Source organism: Schistocerca americana, chromosome 2 (genome assembly GCF_021461395.2).
Source record: "Schistocerca americana isolate TAMUIC-IGC-003095 chromosome 2, iqSchAmer2.1, whole genome shotgun sequence".
NCBI lineage: Eukaryota > Metazoa > Arthropoda > Insecta > Orthoptera > Acrididae > Schistocerca > Schistocerca americana.
The window spans coordinates 329,149,144-329,176,848 of NC_060120.1; the positions used below are offsets into that span (position 1 = coordinate 329,149,144).

Sequence of the window (27,705 nt, forward strand, 5' to 3'; positions counted from 1 at the left end):
TAGCTGAAGATCAGAGGTAGCTTCTTTCACCAATCCCTTCAGTCTTCTGATAAATGTGTGTGACATATTACATACTCTCTGCTGACAATCAAAGTTGACCTAGTTTTATTGCAGTTAAAAAAAAAAAAAAAAAAGAACTACCTAAACAACTGTTTTATCTGTTGGAGATTCTGCCTATGTATACCCTGTAAGCAGTCACAACTAACTAAAAAATCAAGGAATCTGAATGCTTATGAACAGGTACCCAAGCATTCCTGGGATAAAGGCAGCAGTTCTAGTATGCTTCTGTAACACTACTTCAGTCCTGTCTGTAGTATTGGTCAGGAATGTTTTTTCTGTCTACAGTGAATTTTTTCACCCTAGCAGTTTTGCTCTCTATTTTTGAAAATGGTAGATTTATGTGAACAATTCCCAAAGGTGGAATTTTGCTTCATGCTTGAGAGAAATGCCTCATAACTGTGTGATGTGTAAACAGGTTATAAATATGACACTTAAAAAGCCTCACGTCTGTGGGTGGCTTTTCTTGCTTCAGAAATAGCGACAACTGCTGGCAAATCACATTCTACCACGCATCAACTGCTTAAATAGATGAAAATATCAAGAATATCAAAGAAGTTATTTTAAGACTGATAAGACATAGCTGAAAGACTGGTGAAGTTAAATAGGCTGTTTTACAGCTCAGTCCAGTTATATTTAACAGAATATTTGGGAATGGGAAGAGTCACTGCAAATTAGTGACTGTACTTCTCGGTGACCAGCAAAATAAGCATTTCTTTGAAATCTTTGTGTGTTCATAGTTTTTCCTTCAGTGGCTATCTGGACATCTTTAGGAGAAACTTAAAGTTATCTTATATCTTCTTCAACTTCTGTTAAACCCCCCCCCCCCCCCCTTTTGGTTTTCAAGATAAGAAAGTACATCACTACCATTTTGATTACCCTTCCTGAGCTCATTCATACCATGTGGGCATAAAAGGCAATCATTTTCCAAATCATGTCACTTAACTCCTCCACGTGCTTACATAGTTTGTGGTTGTGACATCTACTGTACTCTTGGTTTCTCAATGTGACCAGGATTTTTCTCAAAATCTTTCTCTCTCTGGCCTTTAGTTTCCCCACTGGAACTTTCTTCTTTGTTCTAATATTCTTTGTCATGTACAGAACCTCCAGTCAAACAGCAGTGCAATAATGTTTAATTTTGGCATTTTAGGATATTTATCTCTTATTGTAGGTGTCTTTATTTAGTTAGCAGGCCATTCCCATTTTGCTAATGTATGACAAGAAAGCTTCTTTCTATGACTTAGCAGTGCAATAATGTTTAATTTTGGCATTTTAGGATATTTATCTCTTATTGTAGGTGTCTTTATTTAGTTAGCAGGCCATTCCCATTTTGCTAATGTATGACAAGAAAGCTTCTTTCTATGACAGGTTAGGCTCTATCCATTCACCTAAGTATTTAAACTTATCTGCCTGTTAATTTTTCCTAGTCCAACCTCCAGTTCTCTTAGTACTGATTTTATGTCTCTCATAACAGTGTCTACATCTACATAAACATACACATATGAATATAATAGAGGGAAACATTCCACGTGGGAAAAATATATCTAGAAACAAAGATGATGTGACTTACCAAACGAAAGCGCTGGCACATTGATAGACACACAAACAAACACAAATATATACACAAAATTCTAGCTTTCGCAACCAACGGTTGCTTCGTCAGGAAAGAGGGAAGGAGAGAGAAAGACGAAAGGATGTGGGTTTTAAAGGAGAGGGTAAGGAGTCATTCCAATCCCGGGAGCGGAAAGACTTACCTTAGGGGGAAAAAAGGACGGGTATACACTCACTCGCGCGCACGCACGCTTTCAATGGTTATATAGAGTACAGTCACCCACAATGCGACAATCTTCCAAAGAGGATGAACCACTGGCCTTCACCCATAAGTGAATATTACAATCAGAATTTATCTTAACACGTCTACGACAAGTCAAAGATAAACTCCCATGTGGCATAAGGTAGGAACCCTCACCAGAGATAATAACCTCAGAAACAGGTATAGTACGGTAAGCCAAAATTTCACGAGTTTCAAAGGATTCCAAACCAGCTCTCCCAGCACTGTTACACGCTACGAAAGCAACAGTTATCCAACCATTACCTAAACCTGAAGAAGTAGAACTCTTCATTAAAGAGAAATTAAACCTCGCGCCACAAAACAAAGTAGGTCCATTAATAAGTACAAATTGAGCAGTTTTACCTACTCCCCGTACTTCGTTCTTTTTCCCCTTAGAAGAAGATGTCGATGCACCAAGAGTGCCGTCCACATTTACAAGTGTTTGTTATCGTCGTCGCCGACGATTGCTTGTCTACAAAACACTTGTAAATGTGGACGGCACTCTTGGTGCATCGACATCTTCTTCTAAGGGGAAAAATAACGAAGTACGGGGAGTAGGTAAAACTGCTCAATTTGTACTTATTAATGGACCTACTTTGTTTTGTGGCGCGAGGTTTAATTTCTCTTTAATGAAGAGTTCTACTTCTTCAGGTTTAGGTAATGGTTGGATAACTGTTGCTTTCGTAGCATGTAACAGTGCTGGGAGAGCTGGTTTGGAATCCTTTGAAACTCGTGAAATTTTGGCTTACCGTACTATACCTGTTTCTGAGGTTATTATCTCTGGTGAGGGTTCCTACCTTATGCCACATGGGAGTTTATCTTTGACTTGTCGTAGACGTGTTAAGATAAATTCTGATTCTAATATTCACTTATGGGTGAAGGCCAGTGGTTCATCCTCTTTGGAAGATTGTCGCATTGTCGCATTGTGTCGCTTGTGTCTGTATGTGTGTGTGTGTGTGTGTGTGTGTGTGTGTGTGTGTGTGTGTGTGTGGATGGATATGTGTGTGCGCGCGCGCGCGCGCACACAAACACACATACACAGCGAGAGTATACACACTCGCGCGCGCGCGCGCGAGAGAGAGTGTATACCCGTCCTTTTTTCCCCCTAAGGTATGTCTTTCCGCTCCCGGGATTGGAATGACTCCTTACCCTCTCCCTTAAAACCCACATCCTTTCGTCTTTCCTTCTCCTTCCCTCTTTCCTGACGAAGCAACCGTTGGTTGCGAAAGCTAGAATTTTGTGTGTATATTTGTGTGTGTTTGTGTGTCTATCGACATGCCAGCGCTTTCGTTTGGTAAGTCACATCATCTTTGATTTTAGATATATAAGCATACACATACATATACAAACTCTGCAAGCCACTGTAAAGTGCACAGTGGAGGGTATCCTGTACCACTAATAGTCATTTCCTTTCCTGTTCCATTCACAAATAAGTGAGGGAAAGAGACAGACTGTATGCCTCTAAGAATCCAAATTTCTTATATCTTATCGAGCGTGGAATGTCAGATCCCTTAATCGGGGAGGTAGGTTAGAAAATTTAAAAAGGGAAATGGATAGGTCGAAGTTAGATATAGTGGGAATTAGTGAAGTTCGGTGGCAGGAGGAACAAGACTTCTGGTCAGGTGACTACAGGGTTATAAACACAAAATCAAATAGGGGTAATGCAGGAGTAGGTTTAATAATGAATAGGAAAATAGGAATGCGGGTAAGCTACTACAAACAGCATAGTGAACGCATTATTGTGGCCAAGATAGATACGAAGCCCACACCTACTACAGTAGTGCAAGTTTATATGCCAACTAGCTCTGCAGATGACGAAGAAATTGAAGAAATGTATGATGAAATAAAAGAAATTATTCAGATTGTGAAGGGAGACGAAAATTTAATAGTCATGGGTGACTGGAATTCGAGTGTAGGAAAAGGGAGAGAAGGAAACATAGTAGGTGAATATGGATTGGGGGACAGAAATGAAAGAGGAAGCCGCCTTGTAGAATTTTGCACAGAGCACAACATACTCATAACTAACACTTGGTTTAAGAATCATGAAAGAAGGTTGTATACATGGAAGAACCCTGGAGATACTAAAAGGTATCAGATAGATTATATAATGGTAAGACAGAGATTTAGGAACCAGCTTTTAAATTGTAAGACATTTCCAGGGGCAGATGTGGACTCTGACCACAATCTATTGGTTATGACCTGTAGATTAAAACTGAAGAAACTGCAAAAAGGTGGGAATTTAAGGAGATGGGACCTGGATAAACTAAAAGAACCAGAGGTTGTACAGAGATTCAGGGAGAGCATAAGGGAGCAATTTACAGGAAGGGGGGAAATAAATACAGTAGAAGAAGAATGGGTAGCTTTGAGGGATGAAGTAGTGAAGGCAGCAGAGGATCAAGTAGGTAAAAAGACGAGGGCTAGTAGAAATCCTTGGGTAACAGAAGAAATACTGAATTTAATTGATGAAAGGAGAAAATATAAAAATGCAGTAAGTGAAACAGGCAAAAAGGAATACAAACGTCTCAAAAATGAGATCGACAGGAAGTGCAAAATGGCTAAGCAGGGATGGCTAGAGGACAAATGTAAGGATGTAGAGGCCTATCTCACTAGGGGTAAGATAGATACCGCCTACAGGAAAATTAAAGAGACCTTTGGAGATAAGAGAACGACTTGTATGAATATCAAGACCTCAGATGGAAACCCAGTTCTAAGCAAAGAAGGGAAAGCAGAAAGGTGGAAGGAGTATATACAGGGTCTCTACAAGGGCGATGTACTTGAGGACAATATTATGGAAATGGAAGATGAAATAGGAGATATGATACTGCGTGAAGAGTTTGACAGAGCACTGAAAGACCTGAGTCGAAACAAGGCCCCCGGAGTAGACAATATTCCATTGGAACTACTGACGGCCGTGGGAGAGCCAGTCCTGACAAAACTCTACCATCTGGTGAGCAAGATGTATGAAACAGGCGAAATACCCTCAGACTTCAAGAAGAATATAATAATTCCAATCCCAAAGAAAGCAGGTGTTGACAGATGTGAAAATTACCGAACTATCAGCTTAATAAGTCACAGCTGCAAAATACTAACACGAATTCTTTACAGACGAATGGAAAAACTAGTAGAAGCCAACCTCGGGGAAGATCAGTTTGGATTCCGTAGAAACACTGGAACACGTGAGACAATACTGACCTTGCGACTTATCTTAGAAGAAAGATTAAGGAAAGGCAAACCTACGTTTCTAGCATTTGTAGACTTAGAGAAAGCTTTTGACAATGTTGACTGGAATACTCTCTTTCAAATTCTAAAGGTGGCAGGGGTAAAATACAGGGAGCGAAAGGCTATTTACAATTTGTACAGAAACCAGATGGCAGTTATAAGAGTCGAGGGACATGAAAGGGAAGCATTGGTTGGGAAGGGAGTAAGACAGGGTTGTAGCCTGTCCCCGATGTTATTCAATCTGTATATTGAGCAAGCAGTAAAGGAAACAAAAGAAAAATTCGGAGTAGGTGTTAAAGTCCATGGAGAAGAAATAACAACATTGAGGTTCGCCGATGACATTGTAATTCTGTCAGAGACAGCAAAGGACTTGGAAGAGCAGTTGAATGGAATGGACAGTGTCTTGAATGGAGGATATAAGATGAACATCAACAAAAGCAAAACAAGGATAATGGAATGTAGTCTAATTAAGTCGGGTGATGCTGAGGGAATTAGATTAGGAAATGAGGCACTTAAAGTAGTAAAGGAGTTTTGCTATTTGGGGAGCAAAATAACTGATGATGGTCGAAGTAGAGAGGATATAAAATGTAGGCTGGCAATGGCAAGGAAAGCGTTTCTGAAGAAGAGAAATTTGTTAACATCGAGAATAGATTTAAGTGTCAGGAAGTCGTTTCTGAAAGTATTTGTTTGGAGTGTAGCCATGTATGGAATTGAAACATGGACGATAAATAGTTTGGACAAGAAGAGAATAGAAGCTTTCGAAATGTGGTGCTACAGAAGAATGCTGAAGATTAGATGGGTAGATCACATAGCTAATGAGGAAGTATTGAATAGGATTGGGGAGAAGAGAAGTTTGTGGCACAACTTGACCAGAAGAAGGGATCGGTTGGTAGGACATGTTCTGAGGCATCAAGGGATCACCAATTTAGTATTGGAGGGCAGCGTGGAGGGTAAAAATCGTAGAGGGAGACCAAGAGATGAATACACTAAGCAGATTCAGAAGGATGTAGGTTGCAGTAGGTACTGGGAGATGAAAAAGCTTGCACAGGATAGAGTAGCATGGAGAGCTGCATCAAACCAGTCTCAGGACTGAAGACCACAACAACAACATCATCTTTGTGGTTCTTACACAGCAGTACAATTGTTCTGCAATCAGCTTAAAATGCCAGTTCTCAAAATTTTTCAATAGTGTTCCTCAAAAAGAACTTCACCTCCCCTACAGGGATTCCCATTTGAGTTCTCCAGGCATCTCCATAATCCTTATGTGTAGTTCGAACTTACTGGTAACAAATCTAGCAGCCCACCTCTGTATTGCTTTGATGTCTTCCTTTAACCCATGGCTTCTTTTAAAGATGAACCGCGCTTTTCCAAAATTCTCCCAATATATTGAAATCTATTATTCACCTTTCCTACCACAATCCTCACATACTCAATTAACTTCATATCTTTTGCAACATTATGCTCAAGTATTTAAGCAACATGACAAGGACGACACTACTAATTCTGTATTATAATATTACGAGTTTGTTTTTCATACTCATCTGCATTAACTTAAATTTTTCTACATTTAGAGCTAGTCGCCATTCATTATTCCAGCTAGAAATTTCATCTAGGACATCTCTTATTCACCTACAGTCACTCCACTTTAACACCTTCCCGTACACTATAGCATCATCAGCAAATTATCACAGATTGCGCGTGCTCTGTCTGCCAGACCATTTATGTATACAGACAATAATAGCAGTCCTATTGCACTTCCCCAAGGCACTCCTGACAATATCCTTGTCTTTGATGAACACACACTATCAAGGACAACATACCGGGTTCTATTAAGAAGTCTTCAAGCCACTCTTACGTGGGAACCTATTCCATATGCTCTTACCTTCATTTTCTAAGTGGAAATTGGAAGCCCTGCCTTCAATGCATGTGTCTTCAGTCCCAGACCTAAGCAGTGCCCACAATAACACAGCACTCCCAGTGGCAGTCACAAAACTGAAATAACAATGCATAATCCACCCATTTGCAGGACACCAGTTATCTTTTCTCTCAGGTTAATACTAATTGTACATGAAGGTTGCATATTAGGACCACAAACTACAAGTAAGGGGTCCCGCAAGGATCTGTTTTGCCATCTCTTCTCTTTAATATCCATACCACTAATTTACAAAGGTTATTCCCAAGGATGGTGAAAGTTCTGCAATACGCAAATAATATATTATTTACATGGAAGGTACATCCCTAGAAGACTAAGTTACAACTGACAACCACAATATTTGCACTCCAACAGTGGTTCATAAGGAACACACTTGATTTATCCACAGGTAATCAAATGCAGTATTGTTTCCAAGGCACAGAGTGAATCTACCACCACTAGCCCTAGGCCCACACCACTTCACTTCAAAGATGGTAGTCAAATGTCTGAGACTCTTCACCGATCATAAGCCAACACAGAAGATGCACACAAAATATGTGGCTAAGAAATGTTAGATGGCTATCAACATCACAGATATGACAGGACTTGGATGGGGCATGAGCATCAGCACAGCACTAACACTTGACCATACAATGGTTCATCCTATCATTCCCTATAGGAGTGGTTACAGATCTGCACTTGACATTTATCTCAGCAGAATTTGTAAATGTCAGTATAAATTATTGAGAGCTTGTTTGGGCGTAATGCATTCCACGTCCACTATTGCATTCTTGGTTGAGGACATGAACACCCTCAATCCATCTACACTGGTGGTATATTTGCCACAAAATTATTCTTAAAAGGAATCAATATGATTGAAGAGCTCCCTTAGACAGTTTGTAGGATGGGGGAGGGGGGGGGGGGGGGGGAAAGGGGGGAAGGATGATTATGGGGTATTTTTAATATTTTGAATGACAAATTGAGACTTAAATAACCATAAGAAGTTTCAGTTGGACAATGTTAAAAACCTGTCTAATACTGATTTTTTAAAATAATTTTCTTGAAAGAAAAACATCTCATGACACTACATTTTTTTTACTTTCCCTGAAAGCTGGGGGGGGGGGGGGGGGGGGAGGTGAGGGCAATGGACAGACAGATCACGACCCCCTTCCTCCCTTTACAAGAATCCATCAATCTGAAATCAATTACTTAAAACCTAATCACATAGCTGGACACTTATGGATCACTAACATTCTTCTTTCCCTAAGTAAAGCACATTTAAATACTCAGGCAATTTCTAGGAAGACTATTAGAGCATCTTGACTAAATAGTTATTGTGTCCCATTCCCACTGCAATCGTTTAAGGTGAATTTAATAACCCGTGGTTACGAGACCCATTTAACAATAAAACTTCACTGCATTTTTTTAAGCCCGTATCCAGAGGCAATGTATATCTATAGTGATGGCCCGACAACAAGTGACTGTCGAAGCGCATACTGTGTATCAGGTATCATGACAGCAGAACTTGTTGCAATGTTATAAGCACTGCATTTCTGCTTGTGCATTACATCATCTTTATATTTCCTGCTCAGTGAATCTTGTTCTGCTCTAAAAGTAGTTAAAAAATTTTAGCATCTGTTTGACTAAAAATCCTATTGTGCACAGGATTACTGAAGTTTGCTGAATAATCACTTTTGTGTTGTTATCCAAGCCACACTCTTCTAGAATTTGATATAGTGTGGTTTGATCAGTAAGTCATATCTCATCCTGAAATTGGCAAAGGTCATCACTAATTGCCTGTTCCTGAGTTTTAGGCTCAAAATGATGGACTTCAGCTTCACAATCTGTTCACCACATGATCACCCCTTCCTGAAACCCCCTTGGTATTCTCCCAACTGTGGATCAGTTTGTTCCATCCTATTCTTTAGATTCTGTTGTTGAAAATTTTTCAGTTTCCCAAATCTCTTGAATGCTTGCAACAAGTTTATCAATTGCCATATACCCTGCAGGCTGCCACAGTTCAGCAATCATCAGATCACCACCCGGTCCCTTATTGGCCTTCAGTGCTGGGATGACCTTTGCACTTTCTTCCTTCAGGAATGGAGATTAATCTGGGTGGATGTTTGGATTGTTCTCATAAATGAATCTGGTCTCTGGAGCCTCGCAGCTGAGACAACATTCAAAGTTACTAGCTAAACTCTAGCAATTATCTTAATCAATATGGGCTATTTTCCCTCTGGAATCTTCGACCTGTAGCTTCATGGAGGTTGTTATTTGTTCAGATTGTGTTTGAAGGTTTTATAGAAGTTACATTGTGTTAATTATCTGGAACTCTTGTTCAGTCAGTACAAACTGATTCTTATCAAACACACACTTCACTCCAAGCATGCTTTTTGATGCAAATTTTCTCACGTTTAGAAAGTTGACGCCTTTCACTTCATTTTTCTGGAAATTCCATTTCTGTCAACAAACCTGTCCTGCTGCACTACATTCAACATCCCAGCAAACATGTTTTCTTGATTTCATGAATGGTTCTCATTAGCTGTATGACTAGAGCCTCTTAATTGTTCCTAGTTCTCAGGATTTAAAGTTTCAAATCTGTGGATGAGTTTTTGATTGTTTCTTAGCATGCATGTCAAAATTATCATTTTTTTCTGGGAATAACCTTTTTGTTATTTCTTTAAATTAGTCTAACTTTGATCTTCAAAAGGTAATGATCTGAGTCTAGATTGTCATTTCTCAGAACCTTTCCGTTCTAGAACTTGCGGACTTTCCATGCAATGGGAACATGGTCAATTTGGAATTCACCAAGGTTGGAGTTATGAGATATCCAGGCCTTCTGGGCATGTGTTTGAAAGCAGTTGACTTTAGAGCCAGACTGAATGCTCTGTATAACTTAAATAGTGTATCCATTGTAACCGATTCTCCTGATGATGCTGATGACGATAACACCAGCAATAACAGGCACATCATCATTACCATCACCCATTATTCATTGTGCTGGTCACTATAATTGTCCTCATAATTTGTCAGATGTACATGACTGAATGAGAAGTGTACATAGAAAATTGAGAATCTTCCTTAATACTTTTTTTAGTATATGTTATTCCTTGTACAAGGCATGATAAGGCTGTTAGGTCCAGTAGCATTGTAGAATAGGTTTTGTCTGAAAGCTTAACACTTTTCTTCACTAACAGCCCACAGACAAACATGGCTAAAGTTGCAATTTTTTTTATTCTCCATTATCATCTGATAAGAATCATGGATTTAAGAAATATTTTAAAAATACGGATGGACAAACATCCAAATTTCATCAAAAAATCATAAGTTGATTAAAACTGATGACACATCTAGAGCACTGGCAGCTAACCATTAGGTTTTTAGCTACTACTTAATTTGCACAGGATTTACAGGGAGCAAACTACTTTAAATGAGCAAAATAAATTATATGGCCACAGTTTTTTCAGCAATTTAGAGAGTTATTTTTTGCTAAAAAGACCAGAATCTAACAGTTATAAACACATACAGCATACAAGTAACCTCTAAAATCTACAGGAAGTTATCACAAATCTACAGTAATAGCTTAGAATAAAGAGACATGCTTGTTAATACCGTTGATTTTTTACATATTTAAGGTTTGCAACATACATAGATAGCTCTACTCAGAATATTACTGTCTTTAAGGAAACCAGTCCAAATGATAAACTATCTACAACTTAAATCTCTGCAACTAATACTACAACCAGTTAAGTGATTTTGTTACACATGTTTATTTTGATCATAATGTAGGAAAAGACAGATTGCTACTTACTGCAAAGATGACATTAAGTTGCAGACAGGCACAATTAAAAGACAATTACATCTACATTTTCAGCCCCATCCTTCATCAGAAAGAGATGACACACATACCATTCATACTATTCAAGCAAGCACACATAATCCTCAACTCCAACAGCTTGGACCAGAAAGCCTGTCTGCAACTTAAATGTGTCATCTTCACAGTAGCCATTTTTTCATACACTGTTGATATTCCAACCTGTAGTTTTCATTGTTTTATTTTTATCATAATTATATCAATAAAGTAATCTACATGTAACTAATAAGAATAATGTATACCACTATGTGCAAAAATGCCGAGACAATTAGTACTTTAATACAAGTCTTCAGGGCTTGCAATCCATCAGGCATTTTAATAAAACCATGTTTTACCTTTCATATCTTATGAAAGTAACTCATTAGTAATGGTTATGAACAGCAGATTAAATCTGAAAAAATTGCTAAAACGTATGAAATTAAGGAGATGGGACCTGGATAAGCTTAAAGAACCAGAGGTGGTTGAGAGTTTCAGAGGGAGCATTACGCAAAGTTGACTAGAAGAGGGGAAAGAAATACAGCAGAAGAGCTTTAAGAGATAAATAGTGAAGGCACCAGAGGATCAAATATGTAAAAAGACAAGGCCTAATAGAAATCCTTGGATAATCTTGGAGTCATTGAATTTAATTGATGAACGGGGAAAATATAAAAATGCAGCAAAAGAACCAGGGGAAAGGGATTACAAATGTCTAAAAAATGAAACTGGCAAGAGGTGCAAAATAGCTAAGCAGGGATGGCTAGAGGACAAATCTAAGAATTTGGAAGTGTATTTTGCCAGGAGAAAAATCAATACTGCCTACAGGAAAATTAATGAGACTTCTGGATAAAAGAGAGGGAGCTGTATGAATATCAAGAGCTCAGATGGAAAACCAGCCCTCAGCAAAGAACAGAAAGACAGAATATACAAGGAGTAGACAGAGTGTCTATACAAAGGAGATGAACTTTAAGGCAATATTATGGAAAGGGAAGATGACATAGATGAATATGTGATGGGAGATACAATACTGCAAGAAGAATCTGACAAAGCTCTGAAAGATCTAAGTCTAAACAAGGCCCAGCGAGTAGACAGCATGCCATCAAAACTACCGTATTTACTCAAATCTAAGCCGCACTTTTTTTCCGGTTTTTGTAATCCAAAAAACCGCCTACGGCTTAGAATCGAGTGCAAAGCAAGCGGGAGTTCTGAAAAAAGTTGGTGGGTGCCGCCACAACTAACTTCTGCCATCGAATATATGTAGCGCCACACAGGCATGCTTTGTAGGCACAAAGATACATACTGGCACCAAAATCTCTGCGTCAGTAAATAAATTTAAAAAAAAAAGTGGAAGACGAGCCCTTTTCCTCCGCCCAGAGTTTCGACCACTGCATTTTGGTACATTATCCAACGAAGTAAATACAAATTCTGTATTGTTGATCTTCGAATGTAGCAGGATTTCAATGTACTACGAAAATCCGACTGGCAAGACTGTTTCGGATGTTTGTCAATATGGCCAACTCTACGTTCTGAATTTTTCCTACCTGTGAATCACATGTAGTATTCTCTTCGCCATAAGATTAATACGAATATAAATATTTTGCCATGTATTGTTTCGTGTTTTCTACTATCTCATTTAAATCCTGTCTGCCTAATAAACTACGAAACTAGAGTGAGACCACAGCAAACGGGGAAGAATATACATATCATGTCATGTTTATATTCGTGTTATTCTTATGCCGGATAGTGATACAGTCAGAAATGAAGCACGGCAACTGACTAGATTTTTAAATCTAAGATGTCCCTTTTCTGTGCAGAATGTAATGAACTAAAGAGGCGTCTGCAAAGATTTTGGAACGGAGAAAAATTTTCGCTAAAATTTCGTTCAGAACTTCATCTATCATACGCAGTCTGTTATTTGGTTCTTGTTGATCATTATCAAAGAAAGCAGTAGTGTAAGTAACAACAAATGTTTCGCTAATGAGACGACTCCTCTCTATTTTTTATTTGGAAGCGGCGGTAGCGCGCACAAAAGCAAGCCACGCCGCGAGCGGCGACAGGCCGTAAACACGCACTATCAGAATGCGACAAACAATGCATGACACAGTGCAGTAATGCATTTTCAGCTTGGAGTGACATAAACACCTATAATAAAGAGAACGGCACTTATCAGATCAAAGAAAAATACGTGAAAAAGGAAGGATATCCGTATAAATACGGACGGAGCGCGTGACGCGTAGCAATGGCTACCTGGTAAACCGTAACTGCTAAGCTTACGACTCGAACCTAACTACTGCAGCTGTATCGTCATTCATTCGACCTAAATTGTGTCTCATATTACAACTAGACGAACTTTGTTTCGATTTGGAGGTGCGACCTAAAACTTTTCTCTCCCCTTGAATTTTGAGTCTCAAATTTCAGGTGCGGCTTAGATTCGGGAAAAATTTTTTTCCTTGATTTCGAGTCTCATTTTTCAGGTGCGGCTTAGATTCGAGTGCGGCTTATATTCGAGTAAATACGGTACTGATAGCCTTGGGAGAGCCAACCATGACAAAACTTCCATCTGGAATGCAAGATGTATGAGAGGGATGAAATACTTTCAGACTTCAAAAAGAACATTTTAATTCAAATTCCAAGTAAGCAGTTGCTGATGGGTGTGAAAATTACCAACCAGTTTAACAAGTCATGGTTGCAAAATACTAACACAAATTCTTTACAGAAGAATAGAAAAACTGGTAGAAGTCAACCTTGGGGAAGGTCCGTTTGGATTCCTGAGAAATGTAGGAACATTCAAGACAATAATGATGCTATTAGAAGATAGGTTAAAGAAGGGCAAAACTATGTTTGTAGATTTAGAGAAAGCTTTTGACAATGTTGACTGGAATACTTTTTGTAATACTGAAGATAGCAGAAATAAAATACAGGGACTGAAAGACTATTTACAACTTGTACAGCAACCAAACAGCAGTTATAAGAGTTGAGGGGCATGAAAGGGAAGCAGTACTTGAGAAGGAAGTGAGACAACAGGGTTGTACCTATCCCTGATCTTATTCAATCTGTACACTGAGCAAGCAGTAAAGGACAAAAAAATTTGGAGTAGGGATTAAAGTTCAGGGAGAAGAAATAAAAATCTTTAAGTTTGCTGATGACATTGTAATTGTATCAGAGGCAGGAGGAGACTTTGAAGAGCAGTTTAACAGAATGGACAGTGCCTTGAAAGGAGGATGTAAGATTAACATAAAAAAGCAAGATGAGGATAATGGAATGTAGTCAAATTAAATCAGGTGATGCTGAGGGAATTAGATTAGGAAAAGAGGCACTTAAAGTGGTAGATAGGTTTCGTTTTTTTGGGAAGCAAAATAACTGATAACGGCAAAAATAGAGAGGAAAAAAATGTAGACCGGCAATGGTAAGAAAAGCATTTCTAAAGAAGAAAAATTTGTTAATATCAAATATAGGTTTAACTGTTAGGAAGGTATTTATTTGGAGTGTAGTTGTGTATGGAAGCGAAGCATGGACAATGAACAATTAAGAGAAGCAGCTTTAAAATGCGGTGCTATAGAAGAAAGCTGAAGATTAGATGAACAGATGATATAACCAATGAAGAAGTACTGAACTGAACTGATGAGAAAAGAAATTTGTGGCACAACCCAATTAGAAGGAAGTATGGGATGATAGGACACATTCCGAGACATCAATGGATCACCAATTTAGCACTGGAGGGAAGTGTAGGGGATAAAAATTGTAGAGGGAGACCAAGTGATGAATACAGTTACCATATTTACTCAAATCTAAGCTGCACCCGAAAAATGAGACTCGAAATCAAAGGAAAAAAAAATTTTCCCGAATCTAAGCCGCACCTGAAATTTGAGACTCAAAATTCAAGGGGAGAGAAAAGATTTAGACCACCCCCTCCAAATCTAAACAAAGTTGGTCCATTGTAACATGAGACACAATTGAGGCCAAATGGATGAAGATACAGCTACAGTACTTCGTTCAAGTCGTAAGCTTAGCAGTTAAGCTTTACCAAGTAGCCATTGCTATGTGTCAGGTGCTCCGTCCGTATTTATAGCGATACCCTTCCTTTTTCATGTGCTTCGTCTGGTTTGAAGTGATTGCTTATTTTGCTTTAATCTGATAAGTGCCATTCTCTTTGTTATAGGTGTTTACGTCACTCTAAGCTGAAAATGCATCATGGCTTTCTTCTGTGTGCACTACCGCAGCTTGGAAAAAAAAAAAAACAGCAAGAGACTGCTATTTGTTGTTACTTACACTGCTGCGTATGATAGAAGATGTTCTGAATGAGAGTTTAGCTAAAATTTTTCTCCATTTGAAAATCTTTGCAGAGGCCTCTTTAGTACATTAAATTCTGCACAGAAATTAGAGTCATATTAGATTTAAAAATCTAGTCAGTTGCCGTGCTTCATTTTTGACTGTATCCCTATTCAGAGTAAGAATAATATCTGAATATAAACATGACATGATATGTATATTCTTCCACGTTTGCTGTTGTCTCACTCTAGTTCCGTAGTTCACCAGGCAGACAGGATTTAAATGAGACAGCAGCAAACATGAAAGAATACATGGCATAATGTTTACATGCTTCTACCTTTTATTTTAATTTATTTACTGACGCAGAGGTTTTGGCACCAGTATTTATCTTTGTGCCTGCAAAGCATGCCTGTGTAGTGCTACATACAGTATATTCGATGGAAGAAGTTACTTACGGTGGCACCTACCAACATTTTTCAGAACTTCCATTTACTTTGCACTCGATTCTAAGCCACAGGCGGTTTTTTGGATTACAAAAGCCTGAAAAAAAAAAAGTGCGGCTTAGATTCGCGTAAATACGGTACAGATTCGGAAGGATGTAGGTTGCGGTAGTTATTTGAAGGGTGAAGATGCTTGCACAGGATAGACTAGCACGGGAAGTTGCCTCAAACGAGTGTTTGGACTGAAAGCAGCAACAGCAACAACAACTACTACTCATTTAAAGCTAGGATACAAACCTCAATGGATAAAATTGAAGAAATATTGTAAAAAGTTATGAGTTGGTGTAAATATGAAAAAAATTAATACCTCTGCTTCTCAAGTGCACTCACTCTTGTTATGTCATATGCTAATTGTACTTCATCAACTTCTACATCTGGGTGTGCTTCTCTGAAAATGATTAAGAAAAAATATTACAAAAGGTGTAGAAATCACATCAAATCATATGATTTTCATGGAAACAACAATCATTTACAAGTTGCTTTAACAAAATATTATCTTCACAGTGACGTAAATGTTCTGTGAGGCAGCTTGCAATTTCTACAAGTTACCTGCACAGTATTTAAATTGTATAATTACTTACTTCACATAAACTTATCATATATATACTGCCAGACAAAGCAAACCACCCATAGGAAGGGGGAGGTGGGGGGCAATAATTCACTGTTTGAGTGTGTATTTGACATTACTTCAGTGATAACAATTTTATCATATTTGTAAAGAACTTGGCGGTATGAGCTCACATACCAGTATGAAATTGCATCCCCTCTGGGATGGATGCATGCATTGATTCAGTTTGGATAAGGTGCTTTAACAGTTTTATTCTCTCTAGAGGCAAGCTGACGCACAACTGTTGAACCAAGTCCTTGATATCCCAGATAATGGCAATGGGCCACAGTTGACATCCAAGCTGGTCCCACACGTGTTCTATTGGGTACAGATCTGGTGATCTTATCGGCCACGGGAGCTCATCTGGAATACCCAAAGTTGCCCCACCCCTGCTCCCCTGTAGCCAAGATGTTAGAGAGTATTCACTATTCAACGGCACACTTCCTCTCATACAGAAAATAGGGTGGGGCAAAAAAGGACACAAACTACATCCAAAAGCAATTAAAACAGAGTAAGATGGGGACAAAAGTGAGTTGGTCAAAGAGATAGGATCAGGGTTCCCACAGCCCAGCATGCAGCAAGGGAGACACCAATCGCACCCACCCTGCACCTGCCCCAAAGATAGCTTAAAACCTTAAAGCTGAAAATAAAAGCTAATTTCATGCAGAAAATGGAGAATCATTTCAACCACCCCTGAACTGCCTGCCAATATTTGAGGCACAGAATTTGGAAGGCCGTACTTAGCATGGAGGGCTACAAGGGGCCATTCCACCAGGATATGAACTACTGTTTGTAAGGCTTCACATGTATGATGTGGGGGTGGCTTGTTACGTAAAATGATGCTATGGGTTAGATTGGTATGACCAATGTGGAGGCAACATAGGAGAATGGATGCCTTCTGTGGGAAATGTTAGGAAGATGGCCATGCAGCAGTAATCTCCTTTGTAGTGCAGCCTTTATTAGAAGAGGCAATAGCCAACCAGATGCTGTTCCATCTCTGACTGGGCAGGGGTCTTATTTGCTTCGTCAAATCTGCACCTTTTAGGAGCAAAATGAATGGGGATGAGTAATCACTTATCTAGGCAAATGGTTTACCAGTTCATTCTGTAGGATACCCACATGACTTCAGACTCTGAGAAAGACAACCAAGCAGTCAGTTTGACTAAGTTTAGAAAGGTCATGAATAGAAGAGATTACAGGTTGACAAGAGTAACATTAGTCAATAGCCTGAAAACTGCTTGTTGAGTCACTACACACTGAAAACACAGTCAAGAGAGGCCACTTTAACAATATGGAGGGCTCTTAACAGCTATCAGCTCCACTGCAAAAATACTAGAAGTTCCTGGCAGTGAATGGTGCCCCTGACTGGCAGGAGATGTAGAAGTGTATCCTGTCTTGTCCAAAATTTTACAGCTGTCATTGTAGAAGATATGAGGGTGGTCCCATAAGTACCTGGCCTGACCAAGAGATGGCAGTTATCATAGAAAAATATCTCTGGATTAGAAAGTATATGATCTATGAAGCATATGTTTCAAATTTGAAGACTTCACATTGTTTAGTACTTGTTTGGCAGCCATCAATAATGAACGCTATGAGTGAACTTGTGAAAATGGAGAAAATTGGTCATCGTTATGTGATACAATATTTCTTTTGAAAGGCCTCAGTGAAACCAATATTAAAGCTGAGCCAGATTCTACTTTGGCAGAGACTGCTCCTTCATTGACAACAGTAAAATACTGGGTAGCTGAGTTTAAACGAAACCGTACTAGCTGCCAAGATGAGTGTCGCATTGGTCGACCAAATGAGGTGATGACTCCAGAAATCGTGAAGAAAATCCACGAAGCAGTACTGGATGATCGTCAACTGAAAGTGCACAAGCTAGCACACATAGTAGGCATTTCAAAAAGTGTGGTACATCACATATTATCTGAAAATTTGGACATGAGAAAACTGTTTGCAAGATCTGTGCCGCATTTGCTCACGCTCTAGTAAAAACAGTGTCGTGAAGAGGTTTCAATTGTGTGTTTAGAGAAGTTTTGCAGCAACAAAGCCGATTTTTTGCGCCGTTTGATAGCCATGGAGGAAACATGGGTCCACCACTTCACTCCTGAGACAAAAGAACAATCAAAACAATGGTCACAAATTGGAGAACCAACTCTAAAGAAGGTGAAGACCTTCTCATCTGCAGGCAAGTTCATGGCGTCAGTTTTTTGGGATGCGCATGGGATAATTTTCACTGAATACTTTGAAAAAGGAAAATCTATCAATGGCAAGAATGCAAGTATTATGTGAACTTACTGCAGTGTTTGGGTGAAAAAAAAAAAAATCAAGCAACAATGGCTGCATTTGGCCAAGAAGAAAGTGTTGTTTCTTCAGGACAATGCACCAGCTTACAAGTCCGTTATTGCAATGCCCAAAATTAATTAATTAAAGGTTGAACTGCTACCTCATGCACTATTTGCCAGATTTAGTTCCATTGGATTATTTTCTGTTAACAAACTTTTGAAAAATGGCTCAGTGGTCAAAGATTTTCAACAAATGAAGATGTGATGTTGGCAGTTAACGGCTATTTTGAGGAGTTAGACAGTTCTCATTACAAAAAGGGTCCAGAACTTAATGAACATCACTGGGAAAAGTGTATAGACCTGAAAGGATATTATGTTTAAAAATAAATACTTTTTCCAAAATTTGTGTTTTCTTTGTTGGCTCAGGTACTTATGGGATCATCCTTGTAACAGCACCCTTAAACTCCTGAAGAACTGGCCCAACTGACACTGGAAGGTCATAGGGATGACAGACTTTAAGACTATAAAAAAGATTGTTCTAATCTGTGGCTTGGGCCCCAACCCAGAGGGGAGGGGAGGGGGGGGGGGATGAGAAAACACTGGGAAAACTTTCCAGTGAGTAGAAGCAGGGATCTTGGCGAAGTGCTGCAAGGCATATTCCAACCAGTAATCCCACCCAAGAGCAGGTATCACAGGGTCAACGCTTCTCATATGCAAAAAAGGATGGGATAAATTGGATGATTCTGGTATTTTCAAATGGCAATTGCACAAGAGACAAAAGAGTTGGTACTGTCAGAACCGAAGGGGTACTATCAGTGGTTTGGCATGGAGACTGTCTACAGAATTAGTATAGACGATGCCAGAGGCCAGACAAAGTCTGAAGGTGCTACTGAGCCATAAAACTGGCTACCATGGTCCAGCTGGTATGAGATTAGAGCTCAGTAAACACAGGAGGGGAGCATAATCCACACCTCAAGATGTATGGGAAAGGAACCACAGCATCTTAAGCTTCTGCATGCAACTAGTCTTTAGTTGACTAATATGGAGCAACCAAGTCCTCTTTTTCTCAAATGGGGGGGCCCAAAACACAAGACTGTGTAATGACTTCCAAGCACTGCATACCATACCCAAACTCTATCAGGATGGGCCACAGAATGATGACAGAAATGCATGACCCGCATTTTTGCAATATAAACCAGAGGAAAGGGTCCATGCACAGGCCCACCTGATGGTACATTGGAGCTGGATGGGAAAGAGTAACACTCAGGGCAATGGCCTGTAGGGTGCTCTTAAGCATCAGTCATGGCAGGTTAGTAAAATGTGATGGTGCCAAGCAGTGGTGTATGCCGTATGTAGGTCAAAAAAGACTGCAATGAGGTGTGTGTTTAGAAAAAGCTATCGGGTTGCCGCCCCCCCCCCCCCCCAGAACCCACATGACCGGGGGAGGGGGCAGGTGGGGGGGGGGGGGGGCGCAACAGGCTCAGGGACTCTAGAGCCCAGCATAATCTGCAGGCCCTGGCTTCTGAGCAGTTTCCACAGCATGTAAGTGAAGCTAATCAGTCAGTAGCTGTCAAGAGACAATGGGTTTTTGGCTGGCTTAAGAATTGGGACAATAATATACACTCTCACAATTGTGAAGTGAAGTGACCTCCGAGCCAGATGCAGTCCAAGACCCTGAGTAGATGTAGTCTTCAAATAACATTCAGGTGTTGGAGTATTTGATTATGAATTGAATCAGAACCAGGGCCATATCATGAGAGGAGGCAAGAGCCTGAAGCCGTTCCCATGAAAGGGTCCTTACATGATTTGGCTTGACGAGAGGGAGGTGTTATATGTGGGGGGGATTTGGTACAAAGACCAACCTCAAGACCAAGACCCAGAACAGTTGTTGAGTGCAGAAGACTATGGAGCTTGTCCCATACCTGGTATGAAGAGTCTTGTATTCCTAGGGAAGAGACTGGCGCTTCCAGCATTCCTTCTTACAGCGTTTAATTAGACAGCAAGCTTAGTACGAAGTAGCTCAATAGTGATAAGGCTGGTCTGAAAAGGCTGTTTCAAGGCTCTTTGTTGAACCTGAGCAGCTATTGCAATGTCTTTGATCCACCATGGCACCAGCTGGCGACAGAGGCTACCTGTAGAAAGGGAAACAGAAGTTCCTGTGGCACTGGTGATTGTCAACAGAGAGGGGGGTGAAGGTACTAGCAGAGGCATACAACTGCGGATTGACTCTTTCAAGCACCAAATGTGACAGCCAATCCATCTGTTGGTGGCCAGGAAGCAACAGTGTCACCAGAAAGTGGCGACTGCCAGACAGTTTGTCATATAGTGACTAGTATACTTGAGACTTGGGGAATAGATCATTAGATCAATAGCTGAAAACATGCCATGGGTGGCACTGAAGTGGGTAGGAATACACCATTGAGGAGAGAGATGATACAGTCAGTAAGAAGCTAGCCAAGTAGAAGGCCTGATCAGATGACAAATCCACAAGTACGAGAAATGAGGAGGAGGTGGAGTGGGTGTAGTTGTTGGATTAATGTGGTCAACTCAAGGTAAGTAAGAGGACTGCCCAGAGGCATGTAAAGGTGACCACTGAGGTCATCTGCACTCGCATTGCTGTTTCTTCTAAAGTTGTGCAAAGGGCAATCCGCTCACTGACCACATCTGCGCGAACCTATGTATAGACCCTTCCAGGTGCCCTTTCCGAGGCCAGGGAGGTTCTGACAATGAACAATAACCATGGAGTGGTGGGGTCTGTCATCAGTAAAGTGCTTTTCTGGTAGAGCAATGCAAATTTAAGATGAGAAGGAAGTAAGGTGATATAGTTCCGGCAGGTGGAAGAAATATTCATTACAGTTCCACTTTATGATCATATTACAGGTGTTCAGATTAGGCACGATGGGGTCAGGTCTGGTCACTCCCCATGCTGGAGGTGGAATCCTACTGCTTTCTCAACCATGTCTATCCTACGCGAACAGTGACAAGGCAGACATGTAGAAGCAAAGCAGTTTATCTCATTTACTTCTGCTGTGTTCGTTTTGAGGAACATATTGAAGATCAATTTGGAGAAGTCGAGCCACTGGGGAAAATGTGCAGTGGATGACTTTTGGTTAAAGAATCCGATAGCATGAGAGCATCTGGCAGCTCTGGTGTCACTGCAGTAGCCTCATCCCAATTCTCCTCCCGAACCCCCTCCATCGCCAAAGTCTTTGGTGGCCAAGATTCTTGTGAGGGCCTGTCAGCAATGAAAGTGTGGACTGATTAAGAGCAGACAGTCCAGGGAACCACTGGCTGGTGTCTGGCCTCTGACCTGCGGATTTCTGGGAGGAGGGAGCCCTGTCACCAGTACAACATCTGAGGATAAAGCTGCTCCTCTGGCCAAGTGCAGAAAATGGTTCCTGAATACAGTGCTGAGGGAACAGTGAGAGAAGTCCAGTAAAAGAACTAATTTAAAAAAAAAATGAGGTAGTGTGAGTGACAGCTGTGACTTTTGCTAACTGGACATCACGTCAAAAGGACATAGGCATTCATTTTTTTTTATTTGCCTCAGTATATGACTGATGGTCAACAGGTTTATATCCCTGCGTTTTTTGTGCTTTCTTGAAGATTGAACAAATCGGTGAATGTGGAGGATAGTGTTCCATGCAACTGACACACAAAAGTAGTTGTTCACAAGGACTACCTTCATGAAGTGATCATCACTGTTACCATATTTTGGATCCACCGTGCAGCAGGAAGATATACGACCAAAGTGCAAGCATCAGAATCATGTCACTGGTTGTGAGACGTAAACAAAATATAAGCCTCATTGCTCAAGATTAGCCCATAGCTCCTCATCTGTTTGCAACATAAGGTGGTGGAAGATGATTCCTTGAACCATCTTCCAAGTCTTGTGTGGGGCAATGATCACTGGTTGGTTAACCAGATGTTCACATGCCTGAACAGCTGTAGATTGTGCAGCAGAGGAGGCTTTAACCAATAGTGATCCACTGCACATCTTCCCCAATGACTCTACTTCTCCATATTGATCTCCAATATGTTCCTTAAAACGAACACAGTGGAAGTAAATTAGATAAACTGCTTTGCTCCTACATATCTGGCTTGTCACTGTTCCCATAGGGTAGACATGGTAGAGAAATCAGTAGAATTATAACTATCTGTATTGAAATTTCTGTACCTGTCTTATGAGAGAGCCAGACGTCTGCCCCAATGGCACCTATTCCAATTGAGGGCTCCCCGCATAGGTGTAACCCAGCTGCAGCAAAGGCCATCTAGCACTATGGCCATTTCTGGGAGTCCTGATGCCCTAGGAAGACAGAAATCTAATCCCTGGCATGCACGGGGAACTTGCAATTCTGACATCAGCAGTGTGGTCCCTTTGTTGCCAGAGGGCTCACGTTAATACAACTGCTTTGAAGCACAAACAATAGTCTATGCAGACGTTATGCACAGATGATCTTTAACACAGCATGAAGTAGGCACTATTTAAAGTGTTCTTCCCGAGTCAGTCCACACTAAAAAAAAAAAAAAAAAAAAAAAAAAAAAAAAAAAAAAAAAAAAAAAAAAAAAAAAAAAGAGGTCAAACCCAGAAGGGGTCTACAAATTACATTAGCCAAAAGACGATGAATGGATGAATGAAAGAATATTCTGAGAAAGGAGAGCAGAACCTAGGGAATAGTCTGTTCAACATCAGAGACTGCCACCATGAGAAGAAACAAGAGAAGAAAGAATAGTCAGAGCTGAGGGACTGAATGACAGGGAAGGAAACAGGTGCTGCAACAGCTTGGGGCACTATGCTCACCACACATGTACATAATCAATGAAAGAGGAGACCAACAATGGCCATCCAGGGTAGTGTAGTGCTGCAGCTGGCTGCTGAACACAATTTGAGGCCATCTGACAAGAGTCCATACTTCTCAGTCATAGCACTACATCAAATGCACACATTTGGTTTGTGGTATTACTGGCTACCTATGCACATGTTGGCAATTCCACAGTCTGGCTGCTGTTAGTCTCCGACCAATTTCGTGGGACAAGCGTGTGTTGCATGAAGTCTTTTACCCGTTCTTGGATGGCAGGGGCTGAAGTGCAGGGGGTTACCATGTGCTTGGTGAATATTACAGTGATCCTCCCTCAGTCAGATGTGGTCAACAGGAACCTTAATGATGAATATGTCCGTTCTCACAGTCCCATGCAACCCAACTTCAGACCACTGTCACATCCAAATTCCACACAATCTGGACATTGCACAATTTGACCAGCTTGCCAAATGGAAAGCCACAATGACAGTCCTTTAAAAATCTTGCAAGTGCTGATAATGTCACACAAGTGTAGACATCTCCATGTCCTTCACAGTAAACACTCAACATCTGGTAGAATTCACACTCCTTATATGCCCTACCAAGTCTAGTAACCACACTAAGCCTCAACAAGTTTCATGTTCTCTGACGGCAGTTCTACCTGTCACAGAGAATCTATATTATTAAATAGCTAACTTGGGGCACATTCTAGTTGCAGGCTGCTCTATTTAATAGCTTCCAGGGGCTACAAAAATTTTATTTCAAGTATTTCATGTAGTAATTGTTTGAATTTAGAAATTTAAAAGTGTCAGAACCTCACCATTAAGAGCTCTAATCTTGTGTTAAAGGTTTAATGCAGTAAGTCTAGTATTACAGTTAAAACTGTATAGCCTTGATGGAAAGTTACTCTCAGTACACAATTCACCCAGACTGTATCCATTCAGTATCTGAGAATAAGAGCACTTTGTGACTAAACTTTTTTTCACTTATAGGCTTAATGCCAAACATGAGTGTATTAACTCATTTGTAAAGTAATCAGAAGTTTGAAACTGTTTTACACATAGGAGTTCAATTCATTACAGAATCAGGGAAGGGGTTTACTGGTTGCAGCTCTAATCATTTATATACCCACTGACAGTGTGAATGTATACAAAGTAACACTGACATCTGACCATGTCCTTTGGGAGCATCACTCTTCTTGTCAGGCAGTGTATTTTCTTGGATTAATAAACATCACATATACAATTTTTTTTCACATTTATCAATTGCTGTCTTATAATGAATCAAACCATAGAAGGAAAACTACTAATGAACACAAACTAGTATGGATGTGCAGAATGAAATTTCGTACATCATGTAAGCAACAACAATAAGAACACAACAGCAGATCATAAGCACCATTCTAATAATCCTTAAGAAAACATGAAAGATAAAGGCATTTTATGATTATATTTTAAAAAGCCACTTACAGTTTGAACTGCAGAATAATCATGTGCATGTAGACATTCATTTCAGTACTTCAGTGATTAGACAGCAAAGTTTTAGATACTGACTAAAAGCACCATAGACAGCTTTACTTCTTTTTCCTAACAGCCTTTATCCAGCGAGCGAGCCATGCAGAAGCATCATAACCATTTCTCATAATTACACTGGTAAGCCAAAACATTATGACCACTACCCACAGTGACACTAGATACCATCTGGTGGTGTTGAGGGCACATGACATGGTAACAAAAAGTATGTAACTTGAGCAGACACTGACAGGGGATCACCCTAGCCTTAGTGAAGATATGGTCTGCAAATGTGGAAACCCATTGACATAAGTGACTTATTATTAATATCATCTCAGAGCCTGAGGATAACTATCTTGAAAATGGTGAAGTTGGTTGAATGTTCATGCGCTACTGTTATCAGCATCTATGGAAAGAGGTAGGAGGACAGTGAAACTACCACTAGGCGTTGGATGTCCATGGCTCCCCACAGAACATGGGTTTTGGAGGCTTGTCTGCTCTGTAAGTAGAATCGATGGTGATCTCCGGCATCTCTGCTGGAAGGGCACATATGCATGCACAAGTGTTTAGGCGTACACCATTCATTGTACATTGCTGGATATGGAGCTCTGCAGCAGACCACACCTGTGTGTTCACTTTTTCGCCCAACAACATTTTCAGTTATGATTCAGTGGGCATGGGACCATCGGGATTTGACCATTGATCAATGTAAAAGCTTCATCGCTGTGCGTAATCACATTTTGGCTACACAGACCACAAGAGATACTACATTTATTTCTGAAGGAATCAAACACTACCAGCACCAGATATCCAGATTGAAGTACCTCCAATCTCTGCATTATATTGCAAATGACCCTAATACTATGTATCTGAAACTAAGTATTTAATTCTTTGGTGGTGGTCAGCTGCAGTTCAAACTTTCTGCTAAGAATCTCACACACAAATTTATTAAGAACAATATCACTAACAAAAAATGTGCAGTTCACATCTGACTACCTCATTAAACAGTTTTTCAATAATTGTGCATCCATAAACTTACTGAAAATGTCTCCGGATATCAGCAGAATCACAAAATTTTCTTGGGATATTTGTTATCATCAATGTTCGGGAAACAGCAGTGTCACTTTCTTCAAATCTCATGGTCACAGAAAACCTCCTCATTACTATGATGCCAAGTGGTAAGTATAATATTGCCAATGTTACATGAATCCACAAATATGGAGAGCTGTGGAAAAAAATATATGATTAACATTCTGAATCCTTTTTGTTTATTACTTAAACCAGCTGCTACATGCAAATTCCTTCAAGTAATAGCTTATTCCTACAAATTCAGTAAATACTATTTAAGTTAAGGTAACAAAAACTGCAGCTTACAGCAGACAGACTGCCTAATCTGTACAGAGCCATACATTTTAATTTTTTATTGACAGGCCACACAAAATTGAACTATGTAAGACTATGAGGGACATGGAAAAAGCCAGCCCAGTTACACACTTCTTCCTGCACAATACATTGTACCTACTATGTCTCGCTCAGGCTGTTAACACAATAAAACTGTGAATGTAGCTGGGCCCTGAAGATAGATAGATAGATAGATAGATAGATAGATAAATAGATAGATTCATTGATTCATTCATTCATTGTATGTAGATAAATACAGGATTTGTTTTAGACTGTGGACATACAGAATGGGCCAAAAGCCACTACCCATTATAACCTAACTGAATACAAAGCAAACAATTGGAATTCTGAAATAACTGAACACTTTACTGAAGCTACCGGATTATTTATTGTATTCTTTCTTTAATCGTTTTCCACTTTTGTTGATACATATTGTCAGATGACCTAGGATGCTTAAGCACACTTATTGATGGCCTACTTGACCTGTGGCAACTTTTCTCGAAATGTTTCTGTAAATTGTAGACCACCTTCCTTGTAGATAGAACAGTGTTGGAATTATTATTCCACTAATTTATTATTAAATTATAACCACCTCTGTGCCACATTTTAAAGCAAAAACTCTCCTCATTAGAAAATACATGCACAACATGTCAGAATAAACGATGAAAAATGTTGGATGTCTGATTTTACAGCTGTGCATTCTGTTGTTTATACCTATAATGATTACAAACAAACAAGAATAATTTAATGTTTTCAAAAAGTTATAATAGGGAGTGACTTTTGGCCTACTTCATATTTTACATTTCTTGTCATAAATTTGCGTGAACAACTACAAAAGAAGTGTACATCACAATTACTGTTACTTATAAATATTAATTGTATTCTACTCCACTAAAAGAAAGTCCTTAATACTAGAAAAAACATACTGGAAAGATTCTCCAACACCATTTCAAAGCAGCTTCTACCTGACCTTTTTAAATTCTTTAATAGTTTGTTAAAAGTTTTATCCCCATATAATTGGGGCTGCTGTCTGTACCTTTTGTGTTATACCTTTTCAGATGATAATCAGTGTCTCATCTAGTATTATAAAAAATCTACCTCTCTATTTAGACTAATTTTACTGCTTGTATTTTAAAATTAGTTGAACAATCCTATAAACATATAATGAAGACAGTGTTAGTACATTCTTACTTTTGAACACCCCTATATGTATCAACATGCAAGAGTTAAAGCTTTTTACGTCTTTTTCAACAGTCCAATTGGCATATTCCAGTCTGACAGCATATTTTTGGCTGTAACTACTTTTTTAAAAAAACTGATTTAATTTTATTTGGTGTTGATCATTAGCAATCAACTGCTCCATCTGCAGTTCCATCTTACATGCAAGGCGTCAAAGTGGTCGCCAAATACAAATACTTGTAACAGGCAGTCTAACAACCTCCAACATGCTCTCTTGGCCAGTAA

At 39.6% G+C, this 27,705-nt stretch overlaps 1 protein-coding gene across 1 annotated transcript in view; it reads right to left on the reverse strand.

Moving 5' to 3' along the window:
• Positions 1 to 27,705, reverse strand: part of LOC124593684 (calcium permeable stress-gated cation channel 1-like) — a 181,139-nt gene that overhangs the window by 64,244 nt on the left and 89,190 nt on the right. The window contains exons 7-8 of the mRNA XM_047131985.1: positions 25,880 to 26,065; positions 15,946 to 16,026 (exon numbers count right to left, since the gene is read on the reverse strand). Of these exons, the coding sequence (XP_046987941.1) occupies positions 15,946 to 16,026; positions 25,880 to 26,065 (267 nt within the window). The remainder of the gene's footprint in view (positions 1 to 15,945; positions 16,027 to 25,879; positions 26,066 to 27,705) is intronic.